Source organism: Brassica napus, chromosome C3 (genome assembly GCF_020379485.1).
Source record: "Brassica napus cultivar Da-Ae chromosome C3, Da-Ae, whole genome shotgun sequence".
In the NCBI taxonomy this organism is placed as follows: Eukaryota; Viridiplantae; Streptophyta; class Magnoliopsida; order Brassicales; family Brassicaceae; genus Brassica; species Brassica napus.
The window spans coordinates 20,910,642-20,933,675 of record NC_063446.1 but is presented as its reverse complement, the minus strand read 5'-3'; the positions used below and the strand labels follow the sequence as shown (position 1 = coordinate 20,933,675).

The window sequence follows — 23,034 nt, the reverse complement described above, 5'->3', positions numbered from 1 at the left end:
AGATAACCTGCATCAGCAAAACCAACTAAATCTTCCTTAGATTTGTCAGTAAACATAAGACCCAAGTCTTTCGTTCCTTGTAGGTAACGAAGTATATGTTTAATCCCGTTCCAGTGCCTTTGGGTCGGACAGGAGCTGAACCTAGAAAGTAAGTTCACAGCAAAGCTGATGTCTGGTCGTGTGTGGCCAGCTAAATACATCAGAGCTCCTATGGCACTGAGATAAGGCACTTCGGGACCAAGGACTTCCTCATTTTTCTTCTTCGGACCAAATGGGTCAGTGTCCGGACCAAGACTTCTCACGACCATGGGGCTAGTCAATGGGTGAGACTGGTCCATATTAAATCTTTTGAGTACTTTTTCTGTATATGCCTTTTGATGCACAAGAATTCCATCTTTCATATACTCAAGTTGCAATCCCAAACAAAACTTTGTTTTTCCAAGATCTTTCATCTCGAATTCTTTCTTGAGATATTCAACAGTTTGGGAAATTTCTCCAGAGGTTCCTAGGATATTTAAATCATCTACATATACTGCAATGATTACAAAACCCTTATTGAACTTCTTTATGAATATGCATGGGCAGATCTGGTCGTTTTTGTATCCTTCTTTCAGGAGATATTCGGACAGTCTATTGTACCACATTCGACCTGATTGCTTTAATCCATAAAGAGACTTGTTCAATCTGATACAATGTTGTTCTCGAGAACTCTCTTTGTTTTTCAATTCAATACCATCTGGAATTTTCATGTATATCTCATTATCCAGTGGACCATATAAGTAGGCAGTTACAACATCCATTAACCGCATATCAAGACCTTCTCTTACAGCCAGACTTATTAGAAATCTTAAGGTCGTAGCATCCACCACAGGGGAATAAGTTTCCTCATAATCTATTCCTGGTCTTTGTGAGAATCCTTGTGCAACAAGTCGTGCTTTATATCTCACAACTTCTCCTTTCTCATTTCTTTTTCTCACAAAAACCCATTTGTATCCCACTGGTTTTATGTTGTGAGGTGTCCGGATGATCTGTCCAAACACTCCTCTCTTTTTCAGTGATTCTAACTCCACATTAATGGCTTCTTTCCATTTCAACCAATCTGGTCGTTGCATACATTCTAGTATAGATGTGGGTTCTAGATCCTTATTATCCATCAATTCGACTGCTACATTATAAGCAAATATATCACTCATGTCGACATGTTTTCTGTTCCATTTCCTTCCAGACATGACATAATTTATTGAGATCTCATTATTGTCAGGAACTTCATTACCTTGATTCTTAGCGTCCCAAGTATCTTTTGGTGGTACATGAGTTTCCTTTTCCATGTCTAGAGTTTCCACTTTGTCGGATTTCTTTGCACTCTTTCTTTTCCGAACTTCTTTGTCTTTGGAACCTACTGGTCTACCACGTTTCAATTGTGGTTTAGACGTAGTAGCAGCCTGATTATGTCCATCACGGACATCAAGTCTTATTGGTGCATTTGCAGCTGGTATGTATGACTTGGTTACTCTATTTGGGTCAGCAAAGGAATCTGGCAATCTGTTAGCTAGCTCTTGAAGATGTATAATCTTCCGGACTTCTAGATCACAATCTCTAGTCCGAGGATCCTGCCATGTTAAGGATGTTTGATTCCATTTTATATCCTGTACCAGCTTACCATAATCTCCCCCTAATGCTGGATACTGGGATTCATCAAAATGACAATCCGCGAACCTGGCCTTAAACAAATCACCTGTTGTTGGCTCTAGGTACTTAATAATAGAAGGGGAATCGTATCCAACATATACTCCCATCCTCCTCTGAGGTCCCATCTTTGTTCTCTGTGGTGGTGCTATAGGCACTTGGACGGCACATCCAAAAACTCTTAGATGGGATATATCTGGCTCATGACCCGTTAGTAGTTGGGATGGCGAGTATTTGTGCTCACTAGATGGCCTGATGCGAATTAGCTCAGCTGCATGTAGTACTGCATGTCCCCAAGCTGATACTGGGAGTTTGGTATTCATTAAGAGTGGCCGGGCAATCAGCTGGATCCGTTTTATAAAGGATTCAGCCAGGCCATTCTGAGTATGGACATGTGCTACAGAATGCTCCACACTTACCCCCATGGACATACAATAGTCATTAAAAGCTTGGGAAGTGAATTCACTTGCATTGTCTAGACGTATAGTCTTTAATGGAAAATCTGGAAAATGTGCTCTCAGTCTTATTATCTGAGCCAGCAATCTTGCAAGTGCTAGATTACGAGTTGATAGGAGACAAACATGTGACCATCTTGTGGATGCATCAATCAGGACCATAAAATATCTAAATGTCCCACAGGGTGGGTGTATTGGTCCACAAATATCAACTTGTATTCTTTCTAGGAAATTTGTCACTTCCTTATTCACTTTGGTACGTGATGGCTTAGTAATTAGTTTCCCTTGTGAGCATGCTTCACATGTGATATTCTTAGGGATAACTCTTTTTGTTTTCAAACTGTGACCATTTGAATTTGATATGAGTTTTCGCATCATGTTCGAACCGGGGTGTCCCAGCCGATTGTGCCAAAGAGTGAACTCTTCTTTGAATTCTTTATTCAAGACGGCATTAGCCTCAACAAGACTGGTCTGGGCATAATAAAGACCAGTCCCACACACAGGTATAGTCTCAAAGACTTTCTTATTGCCTTGGGTGATTTTATTAATCTGTAGGAATTCTTGACTTCCTTCACCCATTGTTTCGATGTGTAAACCATTCAGTCTTATGTCTTTAAAGCTCAATAGACTTCTGTTTGAGCTAGGTGAGTACAAAGCATCTTCAATCTCAAGATGTGTACCTTTTGGCAATAAGATATTGGCGTGGCCATAGCCTTCAATTAAGCTAGTCGTGCCAGCTATAGTGGTGATGTTAGCTACCTTATGTGTGAGATGTATGAAAAATCGTTTGTCTCTCAAAATGGTGTGGCTGCCACTGTCCACCACGATTGTATCCATTCCACTTTTCATTCTTCAAAAATAATAATCATAAAGTTAATGAACAGTAATACAATTTTCAGAGATGGTATCTTTAATGATCTAATTCTTAGGCATATGAGAAATGAAAAAAAAAATTATTCATTCATAAGGATAAAGTTAAATCCAAAGCCAAACACTGATAAACAATCTTAAAGAACACCAAATCCAGGGGAAAACAATAAAAAAAAACGATATGGAATTTTAATTCCTTATTTCAGTATGTCTGAAGTTTCAAACTCCATGTGATCAACTTTGTCTGACTCGTGCTGGTGATCCTGGACGTCTTCCAAGTCATCATCATCATCACCATCATATCCCGGGTCTCGAACCATGTTAGCTTCCGGGTTTCTTTTTAAGCTCTCCATGTAAAGCTCACACAAATGCTTAGGAGTTCGGCAATTCTTTGCCCAATGATTACCCATACCACATCTGTGGCATCGATCAGCTTTGATCTGTGGTTTAAAAGACACACTACGGCCTCGGCCACGACCACGGCTAAAGCCGGGTGTGGTACCGCGACCACGTCCTCGCCCGTGTGCTTTAAAAGAACCACGACCTCGTCCTTGACTTCTTCCACGGTTTGGACCGGGATGGTCATTGTGTTGGACAAGGTTACTCTCTTTCTTTGGCTCTATAGCCAGCTTAGAGATGTCGGGTAATGGAGCTGTACCAGGAGGTCTCATCTCACTGTTTTTCAATAACAGTTCGTTGTTAGCTTCAGCCAACAAGAGACATTCTATCAACTCAGTATATGTGGCGAAATTCCTCTCTCTGTACTGCTGTTGCAATACCATGTTGGTTTGAGGAAACGTGGAGAGAGTTTTATTAAGCATCTCTTCCTCGGTTACTTTTTCACCACATAACCTTAACAAGGACACAATTCTGAACAGGACTGAGTTGTACTCGTCTACTGATTTGTAGTCCAAGAACCTTATGTGTTTCCAATCATATTGAGCCTTTGGAAGCAACACCGTTTTCTGGTGGTCATATCTTCGCTGTAAAGCGATCCAAAGGTCATATGGATTTTCCATGGTCATGTACTGAGTTTTCAAGTTCTCTTGGAGATGGTGGCGTATCATGTAGATAGCTCTATACTTGTCTTTGTCACTGGAATTGTTGTCTTTGGTGATTGTGTCACCAAGATCTTTTGATCGCAGCATGATCTTTGCATCAAGCGCCCATTCCAGGTAGTTGTCACCATTGCTTTTCAAAGCACTGAAATCAAGATTCGCAATCTTTGACATCTGAAAAATATTTGTAGTTTATCCCCATTAGTAAGAAAATAATCGGATCATTCACATACTCTTTCAGTCGGATACAAGCAATGCAAGTAAATAACAATATTTTTTTTCAATGATCCAAACGATTTCATGTATATGCAGGAAGGTAAAGTTAAACCTATACATCTAGGATAAAGTTAAATCCATTGCATGAAATCTGATCAGTTTTATCAATTTTCGACATGAAAGTAAACTAATCAGTATGAATGATCTATCCTAATCAGGTGATTTCATGTGATATGCAGGAAGGTAAAGTTAAACCTATACAAAATCGAGATAAAGTTAAATCCATGCATGAAATCAGATTAGTATACATTTTCAAAAAATACAATCATTTCTTACTTTTATTTGTTTTCGATATTTATCAGATTAAATATAATGATTTGATAATGCTAGTATATCAGTAATAATCCGAAATTTATTTATTTTCAGATAAATACTAGCAATTTCTATTCCTAGTAGGATTAGGAAAAAAAATAAATCGATATTTTTCTGATAAATGCTCAAAATCTTTTTTTTTTAAGATAAAGATATAAAGTTTTTTAAAAAAATAGGAAAATCGAATTAAAATATATAATATATTGTTTCAGTTGGATTTATCAAAAAAATTGGATTTATCTTTAAAATTTCAGATTTATATATAAGAAAAATCGGATTTATCTTAAAAATATTAAAAAAAAATTCTTTCAAATTTGAGACAGGTTCTAGTCGATATCAACATATCAGAGAAAGACTTTAAACTTTCAAGAACAAGTTTCTAATGCAAGCAAACAATCAGATTAAGTTGATGCAGCAGTCGGATATGTAAAAAAAATTGGTGTAATTGTCAACCTAAAAGGTTCTAGCAATTAACTTACATCAGGAAGATTAAAAAAAAATCAAACAAGCTTAAACAGGGTGAAACAAGACGAGATTTAAGCTTTGAAAATAGATAAGGGTTTTAAATTTTATTCTGCAAAGACATACGGCTAGATGTAGCTGTATGTATGCGGCTGAGGGTTTAAATCCTTTTTTTTTTGTTTTGTTTTGAGTTTTCTGAAGATACATGAACCTTTTGTGATGAGTTGAACGGTCTGTGAGGAGAGAGAGCTGCTGCTGGTTGCTGATAGAGAGAAAAGGAGGCGACTGGAAGAGCTTTAGGAGTCGCCGGAAAATAGCAAGAGATCGTTTGGTTTCTGATTTATGGGTGGTGGATTTTTGGAAGGGTTTAGAAACAAGGTCGTGCTGATAACGTGTTGTGAATGAAGAGGGGAACTTGTGTGTATTATTAGGTCGACCAACTGGTCTTTATATACATATGGTAATGGCAGTCTAAGTACTGGATCGACATGAGATCGTACTTATCCTTAACTAGATAATGACTAGCAATACGTAAGATAAACACCAACTATAATGTAGATAAACACAAGAGTAGATAGGCGCCAGTATGATCCTGCGGATGGGCTTAGCCCGTCTTGCTACACGGGCTGATAAATGGGTCGATCACTAAATGGTTTATAACAATGTCTATTTTTTTTTATCAAACAAGTTCATTCATTCATTCATTCAATAAAGTCTACACTCCATGATCGGAGGACATGTTAAGCAACGAAACGGCTGATTTTGCCACAGCATCAGCCTCCACATTACTCACACGTGGTACATGATAAAAGATAGTCCTCCAGCAAAGATAGAACGGTTCTATTAGAACCCAACAAACAAAAATGTACATTTCTTTGACTATCTTTCTTTTTTGAACGACCTTTGACTATCTTTCTTTACACTCAAGAAAGTGAACAGTAAGACAAACTTGTGACAACTGATGGAAGACACCATCACTAGATCAAGAACTTCATGTATACCAAATTAAAGTACCAAACATTTACCATCACTATAACAGAACCGTACATGATAAATTGTTCGAGCACGGCAACCCTCTAAGATCAGGGTAGTAAACCTTGGTGTGGGAAATTGAAATGTACATTTGATATGATTGTTAGTTCTATTTCTAATAGCGTTTACTTGATACTTCATGGTCAAGAATGTCCATTTTCTATCATGGTCAACGATCCTGTTTCTGTGAAAAGTAATGTGATCTTAACACACATGAACTTCATTTTCATGCATACTTTCAATTACCACTACTCTGTAAAAGTAAACTTAACGTAAAAAAAATGTAGAGTTCGAAAATTTGTTCGAACTCAGCAACCCTAAGACTGATAACCTTCCTATGCGATACTGAAATGCTCTCGTTGTCATAGCCATTTGTGCACAGCTTTTATATCTATCTGTTATTGTAAAAATGTTACGGTTGCTACAAGAACAGCCAACACTATGAGCATTGATGTACTCTTTGTTTTTGCCACTGTCCAATGGGCAATGGCATTGATGGTCTTGTTAGCTTCATGATCTTCATGAGTTTAACATCTATTTGAACATGGCCGTATACTGAGACTATCAGTGTCAACTTTTTTACTCAAACATAAGGGTAAATAACGATGTGTAGATTTTTTTTAAAAAGTAATGTTATGACTAGAACTTAGACATACCTCCCGAAAGATGTAGTGATTCAGCTTGGCAATATCCAGGGAAGCTTGAGCTACTATAGTTCTTTATGAACAGGTTTTTGTCCAGTAAGGCAAGGAGCAGCTCTAGGGCGCCACATTGTGGTGTCTAGGTGTAGAGGCCTATTCCCATCCAAATCTTGCTCGTTAACAAGATAGTTTGTTTGTTTATTATGTCGTAAGTGTTGTAATATTTCAATTTTCCAACTTTTTAGTAGCAATGTGAACAATGTTCTAACCTTTTTCTTGCTTTGAATCAATTCGAAAGTCTTTAAAGCTGTGTGTGCAAAGATATTCTCTCCCTTCCGACTGTGAATCTCAGTTCGACTTCCCCCTCCAGGCTTGGTTTAAAAAAGCGCTCGCTTTTGGCGCCATGGCGCTAGGCGAGGCCTGGCGATGTCTTCATCGCCTCAGCACCTCAAGGCGTGGCTACTTACACAAAGCGAGCGCTTTCTATGCTTTCTTACTAAACCTAAGGCTCCTAAAGCAACGCCTTAATTGATTTTAAGTCAAACCGGTTTGCCAAATTTAAACTGCTAAACCGAGTTAGATTTGTAACACATCTTTGGCGTCACATAAAAGCTCTTTTCAAACCCTAAGTTAGTCTTATATACCGTAACCTAAGTTTAAAGTTAGGGTTCCATGTGCTATTGTTCTTCTCTCTATTTCACGACTTTGATGTTTGATGTTTCTCCTGATCTTTTTGTTCACTAATAAGTACTCTGTTTTGCACTTTGGTTCTAAACTTGTATTCTATCTATACCTATATTTTTGCACTATAGTTTTTGCCTTCACACACAAAGCGCTCGCTTTGTGTCGCAAGGCGAGAAGGGAGACACTCATCGCCTCACCTCGCCATGCGCCATTTTGAACCAAGCCTCCAGGGCTATATCGTTTTTAAGCATTGCTTTCACAAGGGCTACATGGATTGGAAGCTGATCCTTTGACTTTGGATCCAATAAAAGACCCGGACATTCAAAGACAATGCTCCTCACTAGTTCAATAGTACTCCATGTAGCAGCAAGATGAAGAATAAAATCTCCTCGATTGTTCTTGAGACATGCTAGTGGCGTTCTTCTTAATCTATGGACTCATCGGAATAAATTCAGAATGGAAGGAGAGAAGATCCGCGATCTGAGCTTGACAAAAAACTCCGCCATATACTTGAACGGAAACTTGTGAACAGAGTGAGCGTGAACTCAATAATGCAAAGAAGTAGAACAGTGCAAGAACATTGTCGGGAACTGTGGATCAGTCCAAGAATGTTCAATTCTTTTGGCTTTCATTCATTTTGTCCTAATTGACATCCTTTTCTATAAATTGGGTACACATAAACTCTGCTGAATTAGATAAATATTTTGAAACGTAATATAACTCTAAAAGATATTTTCAGTTTTAGATTATAACCTTTACTCCCTTTGCATACAACAAGCGTTCACCGGATACAATACAAAGAGTTTTAGAAGATGTGACAAAAGCTTAGCTTGTTTTCATAAAAAAAAGTTGCAGAACCGAACCATCTTAAGACCTCTCTCTTTCTCAGGCCTAAAAGAGACTTCACTATTGTTTTCTTGATTCCGTTAGTCTAGTCCAAGATCGATCTCTTAATGTCTTTAAACGACAATAAAAATAACATAAAAACACGACATCATCTTATTTATCCATGTCTAGATGTTCAGTGATGAAGAAAAGATACAATAGAAGAAGCAGATAGCTACAAAGAAGCACAAATTACAAGAGAGAATGAGAACACAAGACAGAGGGGGGGGGGGAGAAACAGATCTCACAGACTCACCAGTCTAATCTCATTGCAAGAATTTATCAATGCTAGACGCGAGCGTAGATCTGGGCACTGCACCTATGATTGCATCCTTCTTCTCCCCATTGACAAAGATCATGATCGTTGGGATGCTTCTAACATTGTACTTGCTTGGGGTTGAAGGAGAGTCATCGGTGTTCAGTTTGTAGAACTTGACCTTCCCGGTGTAATCTTTTGCTAGTTCATTCACGAGCGGGTCAATCATTTTGCAAGGTCCACACCATGGAGCCCAAAAGTCGACAAGAACAGGCCCGTCCGCCTTGAGAACTAGAGAGTCCCATGTTGTGTCGTTGACTATTGAAACTACTATTGTTCATCAAATAAACAAAACCCTTTAAAATATGAATGACGAGCAAAGTGTGAATTCAAACAGGTGATCCGAAATCAATCATCAACACCAAATCAGTTCATAAAAACTACCAAAATACATTATCAGCCAACACGAATCAAGCTTCAGATCAAGAAGATATCAAGAACCACATAGATAAAAGCCAGAGACATAGAGTAGAGCGTGGACATACTATCTGTAGTGGTTTCCTGAGCCTCACAGACGATGCCTCTTCGTGGTCGAGGAACCTTCGAGGTCAACAAGGACGAAGACTGGGAAAGACGGATTCTCAATCCTGCTGAGTCAGGCGAGACGGCGAACATCCGCCGAGCAGAGAGTGAAGCAGATGGTGAGGATGCCATTCTCGACTCCGAACGGAGGGGAACAGGAGGACGAGAGGTACAAGTGAAAGCAGCCATGGCTAAGAGAGAGATGGAGAGAAGCAGAGAGAGAGAGATCCTCCTAAAATAATATCTAGATAACGAAACTGTGGAAGAGAGAGTGTGGTGGCAGAAACTGAAACAGATTTTATTTTTTTAACAAATAAATGCTTCTTTATATTTTTTCTCTCCAACTAATTACACGTCTTGAAAATATACATAAAATTAGGGAATTGTTTTTTTTCTTTTAAAATGTATTAAAAATTGTAGGCAAATAAAATATACTTTAATTTTTTGATTCGTTGAGATGAGATTGAGCTGTAGATGGATTAACAATATGTAAGCCCAGAAAACTGTGGTAACATAAGCCCATGTTCATATGACGACTCTCTTGAGTTGTTGTTTGGCAACAAGCTTATTTAGAGCTTAAAATAGAAAATAGATGGAAATTGATATATTATAGCTTTATTCATAAAGAAAGAAAATAATGCACAGAAAGGAGAATTTGGATGGTCAGCTGATTTTCATATCTAATTTCCAGCTTTTAAATGTTTTTTTTTCCTGTTAATATTGAGTTTAATCCATTTAAATTGAGTAAATAGTAATTAATAAATTGAATATTATGGTGTCCTTCATTAATAATGTTACCCATATTTGGTTAACTAGTTCGTCAATTTGTGGTAAACTACCACCTTAATTTTAAGTGTAGCGTGGTGGTGTTGCAACTTATTTTAGCTAGTATACCGAACTGGCCTGTACTGAATGGAAATTTATAAAAATAAGATTATCAGTCATCGGCACAGTAGTGTTAATGTTTTCTTGATACTTCTTTTTTCTTTTGGCGATGTGTACAAAGGGCCGAAACGTTAATGTTGCCTCAAATTAGTCGACAAATATACTAATGTTTGGTCGCATGTGCTTCACCAAGTCCTACCCCAGTGTATTCGACTTTTATAATGATATTACATGCGAACTTTTATTTTTGACTGAAGTTTGATGCAACCATTTGTTGCGTCAGAAGAAAAGGAAGATTCCATCTCATGGATTATAATCCCATGTGCCGATTAATTATTTTTGCCATATAATAATTAACTTATAGGTCCAATAGAGCATTAAGATAAGGTAAAGCTCCTCTGAGTCCTCTCTACACAACATTGGTATGTTCTGTTTATTTGGATCCTGAGTTCCAACACCAATGCAAGCTTTTAACTTGTGTAAAGTAAATGGTAGTTGAAGTTGTTTGTATACGGTGATGGGATTTGGAAGTTGGTTGTTCGGTTAATGTGAATATATAGAGTGTGAAAATGTGACACTGATTCTTCTGTGGGGTTTTGTCTGAAAAGTGAAAAGTTACAGCATGTTGTGTAGTAAGTAAGCTTTTGTGTATGATTTGTTCTCTTTCTCTCATCTCATCGTAGAGCTTTAGAGCATTTTACTTCATTTCTAATTAATGTCTCAATTGCGGAGGTTTATTTATATTTTTCAAAGATTGGAGACCAGTTTTTTTTATACTATTATGGAAGTTCTCTACCTTACGTTCGTGTAAATCTTTCATATGCACGAAGTCCGTCCCTGAAAATTTAGATTTATAGAATAGTAATTTGTATTAATGGTGATTTGAATCCCAAAACAAGAGAAACTAACCCCTTGCATCCAACACTTTGGTGAGCAGTATTCAGATGCTTATCCATATCAAACTCTTTTTGTTTATTTTTATTGTTTATCATCAGATCTGATCCAAAATTCTTAGCTGTCTCTGCATAAATAAATTAAATGAATATGACGACAAAAAAAAAATTAAATGAATATTTATTTTGACCACAACACCACTCTGTCTGATTTCATTCTTCCTCTTGGCTCCGTTATAGGAAAAAAAACAATGTGAACTGAAAGAGAGAAAAAGAAACAGAAATTGAGAAAAGCTTGAAATGAATTAAAGCCACGTGTCAAGAAGTCGTCAAGGACCCAACGTGTTTGTCTTGTCTGCAAGATCTATCAATCATTTGCGACTGATCTAACGGTAAAAGTTCGTAAGTTTTATTCAATTAAAAAATTCAACTACTTCTGGGCCATCACTTCTACTTTCTCAACTCTTCTGATCTTATCATTAAATTAAATCCTAAAGAGTCAAATAATAACTCAGACAAAGCTACTACGAGGTCCTTGGACTTTGCTTCGATTTCAATCAAGAAACAAAATGGAAGACCCTTTGATTGGTAGACAGAGTCGTGGAGGTGGTACGGATCGGATCGTCCGTCGTTCAGAAGCTATCACCCATGGTTCCACGTTTCAGATAGCTGCTGCACTCGTCGATCTGGTTCTCTTCTATCTCTTTAAACCCTAGTTCTGTTCTGGTTTCTTCTGGAATAAGTTTCTATATATGCATCTTTCTCCGACCGTGACATCATGCGGTTTTACTTCGTACCATGTTTCTTTGTCTTTTTGTGAGCCTTTTTAGTTTTGTGTCGAAAGGAGATTTTTGGATTGAACGTGGTACATATGTATGTGCTTGTTTTGTAGGCTGAAGATGGTATTGGTCTGCCTGAGCAAATACTTGACCAGTCTAGCTTCGGAGAGGCTGCAAAGTACTACTTTATCTTCACACGCCTGGATCTCATTTGGTCACTCAACTATTTCGCTCTCATTTTGTTAAACTTCTTTGAGGTCATCACTTATTTATTAAGCAATGTCTTGAGCTATATATACACCAACCTTGTAAAAGAAGTAAATGAACTGTAACACTCTTATCTTTTGCAGCAACCATTGTGGTGTGAAAATAAGCCTACGCCGTCGTGCAAAGACAGAGATTACTATTACCTGGGAGAGTTACCCTACTTGACCAATGCAGAATCTATTATCTTTGAGGCAAGTACTGAACTTATGTCTTCTTGGCCTTTCATTTTCACTATAGATGGTACATATGCATCCACTTGAAAATTCACGACTTGTAATGTATTATTTACATTCTGTAAAGACTAGTTTATCCTTTAGTTGTTTGTATTAACTTATCAAAATAAGTACTTACTCTGCTTATCTTGCATAGTGTCTATTGTTGGGACATGTAATGTTTTATTTACATTCCGACAAGACTAGTTTATCTTTCATGGTGTCTTTTGTTGGGACTGGCAAGGATCCTTTCTCAATGTGCTGAAATTATTTTACTTTACGTTGTCAAAATAGGTACTTACTCTGCTTATACTACTTGTGCATACGTTTTTTCCAATCTCCTATGAAGGGTCTCGAATCTTTTGGACAAGCCGCTTGAACCTAGTGAAGGTAATCATTCCCCTACAAGCCTCTTCACTGTTTCTTGCTTCTATTTGTTGAAAATTAGCCAGAACCTAAAATATTGATTGTCTTCTTGATTCCAGGTTGCTTGCGTAGTAGTTTTGATTGTTGATGTGCTGGTTGATTTTCTATACCTGTCTCCACTGGCTTTTGATTTTCTTCCTTTTAGAGTCGCCCCATATGTGAGAGTTATCATCTTCATCCTTAGCATAAGGTGACAATTGATTTATATTTCTTTTCTATTAAATGGTTTCAATGCAAATACATCTATAGACAAAGAATTGAGTAGATCATGCCATGTAAGATAAAAGTCCACGTTTGTTTGTTTCACCTATATATATGTTTCTTTAAATTTCTGTACAGGGGACTACGAGACAGCCTCATCCTTCTTTCTGGAATGCTTGGCACATATTTAAATATCTTGGTTAGTGGCCTTCCTATTCAAGTTTGACTTAGAGATTGTATTGATTGTCAGTCTAATACTCTATGCTTAATTTTTTGAATATTTCCACAGGCTCTATGGATGTTGTTCCTTTTATTTGCTAGTTGGATTGCTTTTGTTATGTTTGAGGATACGAAGCAAGGCCTCACCGTCTTCACTTCTTACGGTGCAACTCTTTATCAGATGTTTATTTTGTTCACAACATCCAACAATCCTGACGTCTGGATTCGTGCTTACAAGTAAGTATATGGTGAAACGTCCATTTGTCTCTCGTTTTACTTTTTTGAGTTGCATGGGAGACTAATTTTGTTATGTTTTTGTAAGGTCTTCTCGCTGGTCTTCGTTGTTCTTCGTGCTCTACGTGCTAATTGGCGTCTACTTTGTCACGAACTTGATTCTTGCCGTTGTTTATGACAGTTTCAAAGAACAGGTTGATGTTTGCATGGTTCTTATGGAAAAATGAAAAACAAAAGCACTAACAAGTTTCCACACTTATATGTTCTTTTGGTAGCTCGCAAAGCAAGTAATTGGTATGGATCAAATGAAAAGAAGAATGTTGGAGAAAGCGTTTGGTCTTATAGACACAGACGTAAGTTCATTCATGCAAATAATTAAATCTCTCCTACAGGGAAGTTCCTTGTTAGTTTACGACATAGCTGAGCATATGTGCTTTTTGTCATCTTCCATTTTGTGTGTTTTAACAGAGAACCGGGGAGATTAATAAGGAGCAATGCATTAAGCTTTTTGAACAGTTGACTAATTACAGGTATTATGATCTTCTGTATTTTTTTCTATGTTACTATATGCAGTATCTATCTACTTTGTTCGTGGTCTCTTCCTTTTAATTTTGTTAACTTGTGAGACCTGATATGCGTTCCTTTTCTGAATATTCAGGACGTTACCAAAGATATCAAAAGAAGAATTCGGATTAATATTTGACGAGCTTGATGATACTCGTGATTTTAAGGTATAAATCAACCAAGGAACTCGTGATAAGAGGATAACCTTAAAGATTAATTTTGCTTTATCCTTTTTGTTTCCTGTTGAGTAGATAAACAAGGATGAGTTTGCTGACCTCTGCCAAGCCATTGCTCTAAGATTCCAAAAGGAGGAAGTTGTAAGTCTACGTAACTCTATTTCACTCTTCTTTTAGAAATTTACTTACCTCCATCATGTGTTTACATTAACCATCCTTTGTGTTTTTTACTGCAGCCATCTCTCTTTGAAAATTTCCCGGAAATTTACCATTCAGCCTTATCACAACAACTAAGAGCTTTTGTCCGAAGCCCAAACTTTGGCTACGCTATTTCTTTCATACTTGTTTTGAACTTCATTGCTGTCATTGTTGAAACAACGGTATCTCCTGTCCCCATAAGGTGTACCTCATTGACATGAAATTTCTAAGTTTTTTTCACAAGCATATGTTTTTGTATGTAGCTTGATATTGAAGAAAGCTCTGCTCAGAAGCCCTGGCAGGTTGCAGAGTTTGTCTTTGGTAAGAACTTAAATATTACCTTCTCTCCACTTACATTTTTTATGCTTGTTTCTAATATTTGATGCTGTAGGAAGTGTGCAATCTATGGTTATGTTACTCGTAAATGTGATTAGTTAATTATTTTTTTAATGTTGTCTCAGGTTGGATATATGTTATGGAGATGGCTCTGAAGATCTATTCATATGGATTTGAGAATTATTGGAGGGATGGTCAAAACCGGTTTGATTTTCTAGTCACATGGGTCATAGGTAAACCTTTTGAAGCAGCAACTTCATCATTTTTTTTTGTTGATTGATTGATGGCTATGCTATAGATGATTGATACTTTTTGCAAGCGCAGTTATTGGAGAAACTGCTACTTTCATAACTCCAGATGAGAACACTTTCTTCTCAAACGGAGAATGGTGAGGAATAACTATGAAATGTTTGTTACAATGGTTCTTTTATATATCTGTACAAAATCCTAACTCTGTTTTCTTCTGTCATTTATAGGATCCGATACCTTCTCCTTGCAAGAATGTTAAGACTGATAAGGCTTCTTATGCATGTCCAACAATACCGAGCATTTATTGCGACGTTCATTACTCTCATTCCAAGTTTGATGCCATACTTAGGCACCATTTTCTGTGTGCTGTGTATCTACTGTTCCATTGGTGTACAGGTAAATCATACTACCTTTTTACCTCTGAAAAATTATAGTTCCTCTGATTGTTTTAGCCTTTTAGGCTCCTCTTCTTTTCCCTTTACAAAAAATAAAACTTCATTCGTTTCATATTTTTCATAGGTATTTGGCGGGCTTGTGAATGCGGGAAACAAAAAACTATTCGAAACCGAGTTGGCTGAGAACGAGTATCCTTTTTTTGGCTTTATGAAAACTTTTTTACGTACTAACTCCAGTATTTACTTGGTACATGTGTAATGTTCTTGTGCTTGCTAGAGAGTCTTGATTGTTAGGAGAAAACTATTCCAGTATATGATGTTTTTGCTTGACTAGAGAAACTCAGCTATCTACTGTTCAACTTCAATGACTATCCCAATGGAATGGTCACACTCTTCAACCTGCTAGTGATGGGGAACTGGCAAGCCTGGATGGAGGTAATACCACTCTATTAGTCCCAATTTTTCAAACTCATAATAGATGTGATTATAAACAGCTTCCTTTTTATTGCAAATTAAATCACTACGTTGCAACTCTTTAATCTACTCTTGATGATGTTTTCCTCAGAGCTACAAAGATTTGACAGGGACGTGGTGGAGCATTACTTATTTCGTCAGTTTCTACATCATCACTGTTTTACTATTGTTGAATTTGGTGAGATTCACTAACACTAAACTAGTTGTGATTGTTGTAAGAAAACCAAACTTTCTTGACTAACTATGCATGGTTCTTTGTTTCAGATCGTTGCCTTTGTCTTGGAGGCGTTCTTTACTGAGCTGGATCTTGAAGAAGAAGAAAAATGCCAAGGACAGGTTAGTTATTATTCTAGTACTATTCGAATTGCCATAACGTTACTTCACGTTCAGGGAAATGAACATATGACATGGAGATTACGAAAGTGTAATAACATAATGGATGTTAATTATTGTTGCAGGATTCCAAAGAAAGAAGAAACAGGCGTCGATATGCCGGGTATGTAGAGAGAGATCAAATCTTGACTTTTGTTTTTGTTTTACAGCAGACACTTAGAAAAATCTAAAGCTTTCTTTTTTCTTGTTCGTGTTTGTGAAATGGTTAAAAGGTCGAAGTCTCGGAGTCAAAGAGTTGATACACTTCTTCATCACATGTTGGGTGATGAACTCAGCAAACCAGAGTGTTCTACTCCTGATACCGTAATATAGCTCGTAAAAAGGTCAAAATCTTGATTCTACTGAAACTGTGTAATTGTTTGTTGAAGATTTAACAGTATAACGATTGCGTCCTTGTGAAGAAAAAAAGATACGATTGTGTTTATATGGTTTTGTGCCTCTTCGTGTACTCTTTGGTGTCATGACAATATGATGGACTAATGATTTTTTACCCTTTTGTAAAACGTATTGACTTTTTGGAAGAAAAAAAATTGAAAATGTCCGAAAAGAACTAGAAACTGGAAACAGAGAACATTACTCGGAGTAGTGACAGTAGTCTACTCCTATGGGAGAATCATGTATCTAGAATTCTGCCAAAACAATAAACAAAATATTTGTTTCTTATAATTTTGTTTGAAATTACACTAATTAAGTATACTTCTTGATTAAAACAAAATAAAAATGAAGTGATCAAGAGCCGTATATATAAATTAACAAAATAGCAGCGAGAGCATCGTTATCACAAATATCTAAAAAGTTAGAAAGTATAACACAAGAATTCTATCAATAGTCCGAAAAAAATTAAGTAAACTTAGTGCCAAACAAATCCATCTAAGTTGTTCAAAAAAAACAAATCCATCTACAAAAAGTGGGTTCATCCGGTAGATTTAGGGACTGACTGAGAGAGCATTATTAATATAAGTATTATGCTGTTTATTATCTAATCAATAATTATTAGAAAATATTTAGCCCTATTTAGAATAGCAGTTGAAGATTCATATGCTTACTGAATGTTTTTTGCCTATGTTTTCATATGAAGTTTTTCATAGACTATTTGCATTAAGAATCTATAAAAATTTACAAATAATGTAATATAATTAATTTAATTTATTTAATAATATCATAAAAGTATTTTTATATCTAAAAGTTAAATTTAAAATTTTAAAATAAGTATTTAAATATTTCAAAATTGTTTAAAAGAATAATATTTCTCAATAAAAATATAATTAAATATGATTCATTATTGTAAATAAAAATATGAAAATTAATACATAATTTAAATATCAATATATCTATATTTTTAGAAATAAACAAATTATATATCATATACTAATTTTCTATGATAATTTTATATATAAATAATTTATTGTTCTATCAATTAATATATTAAATACATATTGTTTATGTAGCATACTGGTACTTATTTGTCAACGACCCTATCAATCGAGACCTTACTCGTTGAAACAAGGTGTTTTATGGCAAAATCTTTATTTTTGATGTTTTGTTGTGTTAGAAATTACAATAAATTACATTTCTTTAAATAAGTTTTTAATGACCAATGATTTAGGGGTATAGGATGCATCGAAACAAATTATAAATTTAATTAAACAATAATAAACTTATTAATGAAACAATGAGTTGATATCAAAGAAATATTTCCCTAAAAATAAAATGAAAGGAGTAAAGTTCAAAGGCCCACATATTTATTAACAAACCACAATACAGTAATAACCAGCGTTTTGAAACCCGACCGGGACCCGCAGTTGAACCGGCAAACCCGGTAACCCAAAAAAATATGGTTTTGGTTTTGTGAAAAATCCAATATTTAGAAATCCGCAAAAATCCACTAAAACCTAGAACCTGACACCGGTTGAACCATCGGTTGAACCAATAAATAACTTTTATTTTTTTTTAAGTTTTTAGATTATATTTTATATTCTAAGTTTCCAATTAAGAAGTTAGGTACTGACAAAAAAAAAGTTAGGTTTTTCTTTTCAGTTTTATATTTGTGATTTTTAGATTTTGATGAAGATTTCATTATGTCACCTAAAGAAAATGAAATGAACGATGGTAGAGAGAATCAAAATTAGTTGATGTGATTTGGTGTTAGTTTATTTCCGTTATTGACAATTTATTACAATGATCTTTTACTTTTGGTTTATTTTGAATTTGAAATTTAATTTATTATTCACATTAGCTATTTAAATATTTATGAATTTTATATCTTGATTTTTTAAGATTTCATAACTCTTATTTTGTTACACAAAATATTAAATACTCTAAACAATTTTTTGATATTTTGCATGTCAAATGAAAACAAAAATATAAAAACTAAAGTTAAGTATTTTTTAAATACTTTTTAAACATAAAATATATACATATCCAAACTATTATTTTTTTTTTTAACTTTTAGAAAATATTAAACTTTGGTTTTTATATGTTTATTTTCATAGCTAATATATTATTATATAATAAAATTAATTTTTATTAATTCGCTGTTCACCCGCGGTCGACCTAGTGACCCAGTAACCCGGTAAGTCGTCCGGTTCAGTGTCCGGGTCGGGTTTAAAAACATTGGTAGTAACATATACAACCCATATATCGGTCTTAAAATATTGTGCTCAGGCAAAATCTAGGGTTCCTGTCTCTATCAATCATGGCTTCCGCGTCAAGCAAGACAGTGCCCGAGGCGGCTGAAACCGCTCCCACAACAGATCCCAGAGAGAAAATCACTGAATCTGTTGTCTCTTTGTCTCTGAACAACGAACAATCAGATTCTGATCCAGAGGAGAATGATTCCTTCGACCACAATGAAGATTCTGACGTAAGCGACGGAGAAGAAGATAGCAAAAGCGACGGAGATCACAATCAAAACGAAGACGACGGAGATAGCATTGTGGACGACGGAGACTCAACAGACAGCCAACCGGAATGGGGAGTGGATAGCCACGACGAAAGAGAATATTGCTCGCCTTATGAAGACGGTTGGTCAGACGAAGAAGATGAACGAAAAGCCCGTCTTTATCGACGGAATCTCCACTTCAGCCACGTTCGTATATTCATATTCTCGATCAAAAACTTAGTTTTTAATAATAATAATAAAACGAGTTAAAGATGATATTATATTTGTGTTGAAATTGATAGGGTTTTCTGGTGCAAAAAGGGATTCGCCCACGTCAAGTATGGAGTGGCTCAATCCTGCTTAAATCTTTGGACAGTGAACGTTCTCCAGTCAAAGGAAGGACTCAGCTCCAATACGCACAAGACATGGCCAAACTCTCTCTTCGCAAATACAATGCTTTAAACGTAAATTATACATTTTTTTTTGGTTTTTTTTTTTTGGTCAAAATACATTTTTTTTATGGTTCGATCACCATTTTACAGTATATATAATATTTTTTTTCGTTTTTGTTGGTATGTTTTCTTTCAGAAAACGAATGTTAGAGTGGATCATGTTGTGAGAGTGACCGAAGCGTCTTCTGGTAGATGGATTTCGTACATCACTTTCATGGCAAGAGAGTCTGAGGAAGAAGAAGCTACTGATCTTGTGGAGTATCAAGCCAAGATTGTCAAGAAATTAAGACGCAAGTCTTATCCCATCTTCTGCAGGCCAAGTCCCAAGCAAGATCAGGATATGTAGTTATAAATGTTAGTGTTCTTTACTCAAGGCTAATTTGAATTGATGGTCATATGGCCTTTATTTCGTACTTCTTGCTTTCAATTTTTTTAAATGGATCGTGGTCCAAGCTACTTGATAATGATTTGTGATGTGCAATGCAATACATCAACCTAATGTTTTTTTTTTTTTTTTTTGCTAAAAACATCAACCTAATGTTGCTATGAAGAGTACCAATCGCATTCCAAAATCATAATTTTTGTTAGCTCTAACTATAGTCTATAGTTCTACTTTAGCCATATAGGAGGAGCGTTTGTATGCAAAGATGCAAAACACAAGATAGCAAATGTAGAGACTTGCATGGAATATTGATAGCAGAACAAAAGTAATAGGAAATCTGGTTTGATCCATTATCACAGGCTTATATATAAAGTTTGTATTCACACAAGAAAAATATACAGGTTTGTTTTATTTTGTTGTTTATAATTGTTTGAGCATAAATTTCTTCCAATAAATCTTTTCATTAAGAATATTTTTTGGTTCTTCCGTATTTAATCAATTTATTTATAAATGAATATCAAACATAAGAAAAATGGATCATGAAATTCTTAGAAACTCTTACATTTGTGTTGTTGTGGCCTTTTGTAGTTCGGAATGGCTATGTATTGTAAGTGTGATATTCTCCATGAGAGATCATGCTGTGTTTATATATGCGTTTTTGTAGTGGTGTGTATCTGGCACATGTCGCAACTGTTTTATGACGTTTACAGACTACGTACTACTGGTTCCTTTTTGCTCTATAGTATTTGATGACATTGTGTATGCATGATTTGATAAAACCGTCTATTCAAGAAAAAAAACTTTTATTATAAACTGGAGCACTCCCTCAAATATGACTAACAAAATAAATAATGCGAAATCAATGCTAATCCAGTAATCCTTGTCTCAAAGGAGTGAAATTAAGTACATAGGTAGAAGATTCTTGGGACTCCAAAATGTGTATCGTACGTGTATATCTCTATCAATATAATAATGGATAATATGGCACTACAAAAAGATTCCATCCATTACATATTGATGAAGTGTCAATAATCATGATCACAAGACATAAACAGACACATATTATATATACGTTTTAAAAAACGATACAACCAGTAGATCACTAAAATTCAGATGATATGCACCTTTTGCCAAGTCTCATATCCAAAGACATAGAAACAAGTCAGAAAGTCAAGCGAGCAAAGAGATATTGGTAAATATAGAAGCTCAGTGGAAACATTTGATGAGATTGGTAAATTAATTATTCATATCATATATTTATACACATGTGTGACCATGGCGGAGCCAATGTGATATGGGGGGGGGGGGGGGTCAAATGACCCATGTGATTTTTTGCAAATTTTTTTTACTTGCACTTCCAAAGAAATATGATGAATAAATTATTTAAAATATTTTTACAATTTTATTATAGTATTATAAATAATATACGCTTACAATAAATACTTAGTTAATTAAATATTCTTTCCGTTAGATAAAAGTTCTTTTAAAATATGTATTTCTGATAAATACAAAATGTTATTTCTAAGATATATATTTTACATTTTAATACATTTTATATAAGATAATAATGATAAAATGTAAATTTTGAACAATTAATTGTGTATATTGAATTGTTGTTAGTTAATCGCGGAAATAATATATTTACTATTATTATTTCTTAATATATTTGTATTAATCATAAAATATAAAATATTTATTTTTAAACAAGGGTGTATAAAATAAGAAATTTGAAATCCAGGATTGATATTTCACACAACAATACTGACCAAATCAGACAAATATAACTAATTTAATAAAGTTTAAGAGAACAAGAAATGGTAAAAATTTAAAGAACAACGAGTAATTAGACACATTAAATTTGGCATTAACAAAATAAATTAAATAAAAGATGGGAGAAAGTATGGTCAAACGAGTGTGTGACACCATTTAATTAACAAAATATGCTAGATTTACATGCTCAAAATTATGTTAGAAACAAAAAAAATTACAAAGTTAGTATGGGGCACGTGCCCCACACTCCATGCAAGTAGATCTGCTCTTGATCGTGTACGGCTAGACAAAATGTTTGTAAATTTTGATTCAATTCGTTATTCATTTTGAACCGAAAAACCAGATATCCGTAACTATATGAAGGAAAACACATACTAATATGCAATATCAGTAAAAAACAAAAAAATTACAAATACTAATATATTTTTTTCATCAAATACTAATATTTTTAGAAACATTTATCTGGTCTATTATATGCATACATACATATATTTAAACCATTATATTTTGTATAAGTTTTACAATATTTTTATTTATTAAATTTATTATACTAGTTATTAGAATTTAAAAAGGTAAATCAAATTTTACTTTTGTACTAAAATATTATCATTTTATATTATTTTTGGATACAGTAAAGACTCTATAAATTAATAATATTTGGACTATAATACTTTATTAATTTATAGAGTTATTAATTTACAAAAAGTTTTCTTTTTAGATTTTTCTATTTTAGAGTATATCTTTAATATGAAATGAGAAAATAATTAATTTTACTGTATATACATTAATTAAGTTTTTGAAATTCCACTTTAATATTATTTTTCTTATATTGTTTCCGGTATATGAAATATGATCTATAAAAACTAATTGTGGTTTTAAATATAATTTTACTAAATACTATCAAAATTTATGAAATGTTTAGAAAAAATAGAGATAATATTATAAGACAATTGACTTACGTACCCCTGATTGGACTTCATATTGGCACCTTAACCATACCCAATCCCACATATTTTTCATTCCACATTTACCCTTATCTTCCTAGATTTGTAGTGTGTCAGTGTGTCAGCTTCTTTGTACCGTGTAAGTTACTTTATAGGTGTATAAGTTTAAATGTCAGACTAGTAATATTTAACCTATGCAAAAAAACCTACTTTTTCATTTCAGATTCGAAAGTGGAGTTTCTTATTGAGAAAGAGAGAATATTTTTTGTCGCATAACCCAAAAATGAAACAAAAAAAAGTCTTTGTGTTTGACGAGATGGGATCTTCTACCTCTTTTTTTTTCTGTTTAGTTCGATTGCCTCAGCCCCTAGCCGCTTCGTCCCCTCCTCTCATCTTTGTATGTGCATCTGAATTTTTGGTCTGTTCTATACGACGAATCTACTCGGAAACCATGGCTGCATGTGGTTTCTCTGGAGCTCCGACGAGGTCAGCTTGGTCCAAGGGT

General features: G+C 34.8%; 4 protein-coding genes across 5 annotated transcripts; 2 read left to right on the top strand and 2 right to left on the bottom strand.

The window, feature by feature from the left end:
* Positions 1 to 3,208: 3,208 nt before the first annotated feature.
* On the bottom strand, positions 3,209 to 4,243 carry LOC106374155. Its single transcript, XM_022693843.2, has one exon. The coding sequence runs from the start codon at positions 4,241 to 4,243 to the stop codon at positions 3,209 to 3,211; it is 1,035 nt and encodes a 344-aa protein (XP_022549564.2).
* Positions 4,244 to 8,452: 4,209 nt separating this feature from the next.
* On the bottom strand, positions 8,453 to 9,585 carry LOC106377579 (thioredoxin M2, chloroplastic). Of its 2 annotated transcripts, none has more exons than XM_013817853.2 (2): positions 9,163 to 9,585; positions 8,453 to 8,947 (listed from the first exon to the last, which is right to left on the bottom strand). In XM_013817853.2, exons 1-2 carry the CDS (start codon positions 9,386 to 9,388, stop codon positions 8,628 to 8,630), a joined length of 546 nt encoding a protein of 181 aa, XP_013673307.1. In that variant the 5' UTR covers positions 9,389 to 9,585; the 3' UTR covers positions 8,453 to 8,627. The 2 variants fall into 2 exon arrangements, with proteins under 2 accessions (XP_013673307.1, XP_013673308.1); XM_013817854.3 differs by having other exon boundaries at positions 8,453 to 8,944; positions 9,163 to 9,529.
* A 1,822-nt stretch (positions 9,586 to 11,407) lies between these two features.
* Positions 11,408 to 16,603, top strand: LOC106377578 (two pore calcium channel protein 1). Its single transcript, XM_013817852.3, has 23 exons — positions 11,408 to 11,666; positions 11,870 to 12,013; positions 12,107 to 12,214; positions 12,530 to 12,625; positions 12,721 to 12,851; positions 13,001 to 13,061; positions 13,152 to 13,318; positions 13,404 to 13,509; positions 13,591 to 13,668; positions 13,784 to 13,845; positions 13,974 to 14,046; positions 14,131 to 14,196; positions 14,292 to 14,435; positions 14,517 to 14,574; positions 14,715 to 14,822; positions 14,914 to 14,977; positions 15,066 to 15,234; positions 15,358 to 15,422; positions 15,578 to 15,668; positions 15,799 to 15,885; positions 15,972 to 16,043; positions 16,166 to 16,203; positions 16,313 to 16,603. The coding sequence occupies exons 1-23, from the start codon at positions 11,547 to 11,549 to the stop codon at positions 16,410 to 16,412; spliced, it is 2,208 nt and encodes a 735-aa protein (XP_013673306.1). The 5' UTR covers positions 11,408 to 11,546; the 3' UTR covers positions 16,413 to 16,603.
* Positions 16,604 to 18,632: 2,029 nt separating this feature from the next.
* LOC106375179 lies at positions 18,633 to 20,196 on the top strand. The gene is made up of 3 exons (XM_013815048.3): positions 18,633 to 19,188; positions 19,284 to 19,445; positions 19,570 to 20,196. The coding sequence occupies exons 1-3, from the start codon at positions 18,796 to 18,798 to the stop codon at positions 19,777 to 19,779; spliced, it is 765 nt and encodes a 254-aa protein (XP_013670502.2). The 5' UTR covers positions 18,633 to 18,795; the 3' UTR covers positions 19,780 to 20,196.
* The last annotated feature ends 2,838 nt before the right edge of the window (positions 20,197 to 23,034 follow it).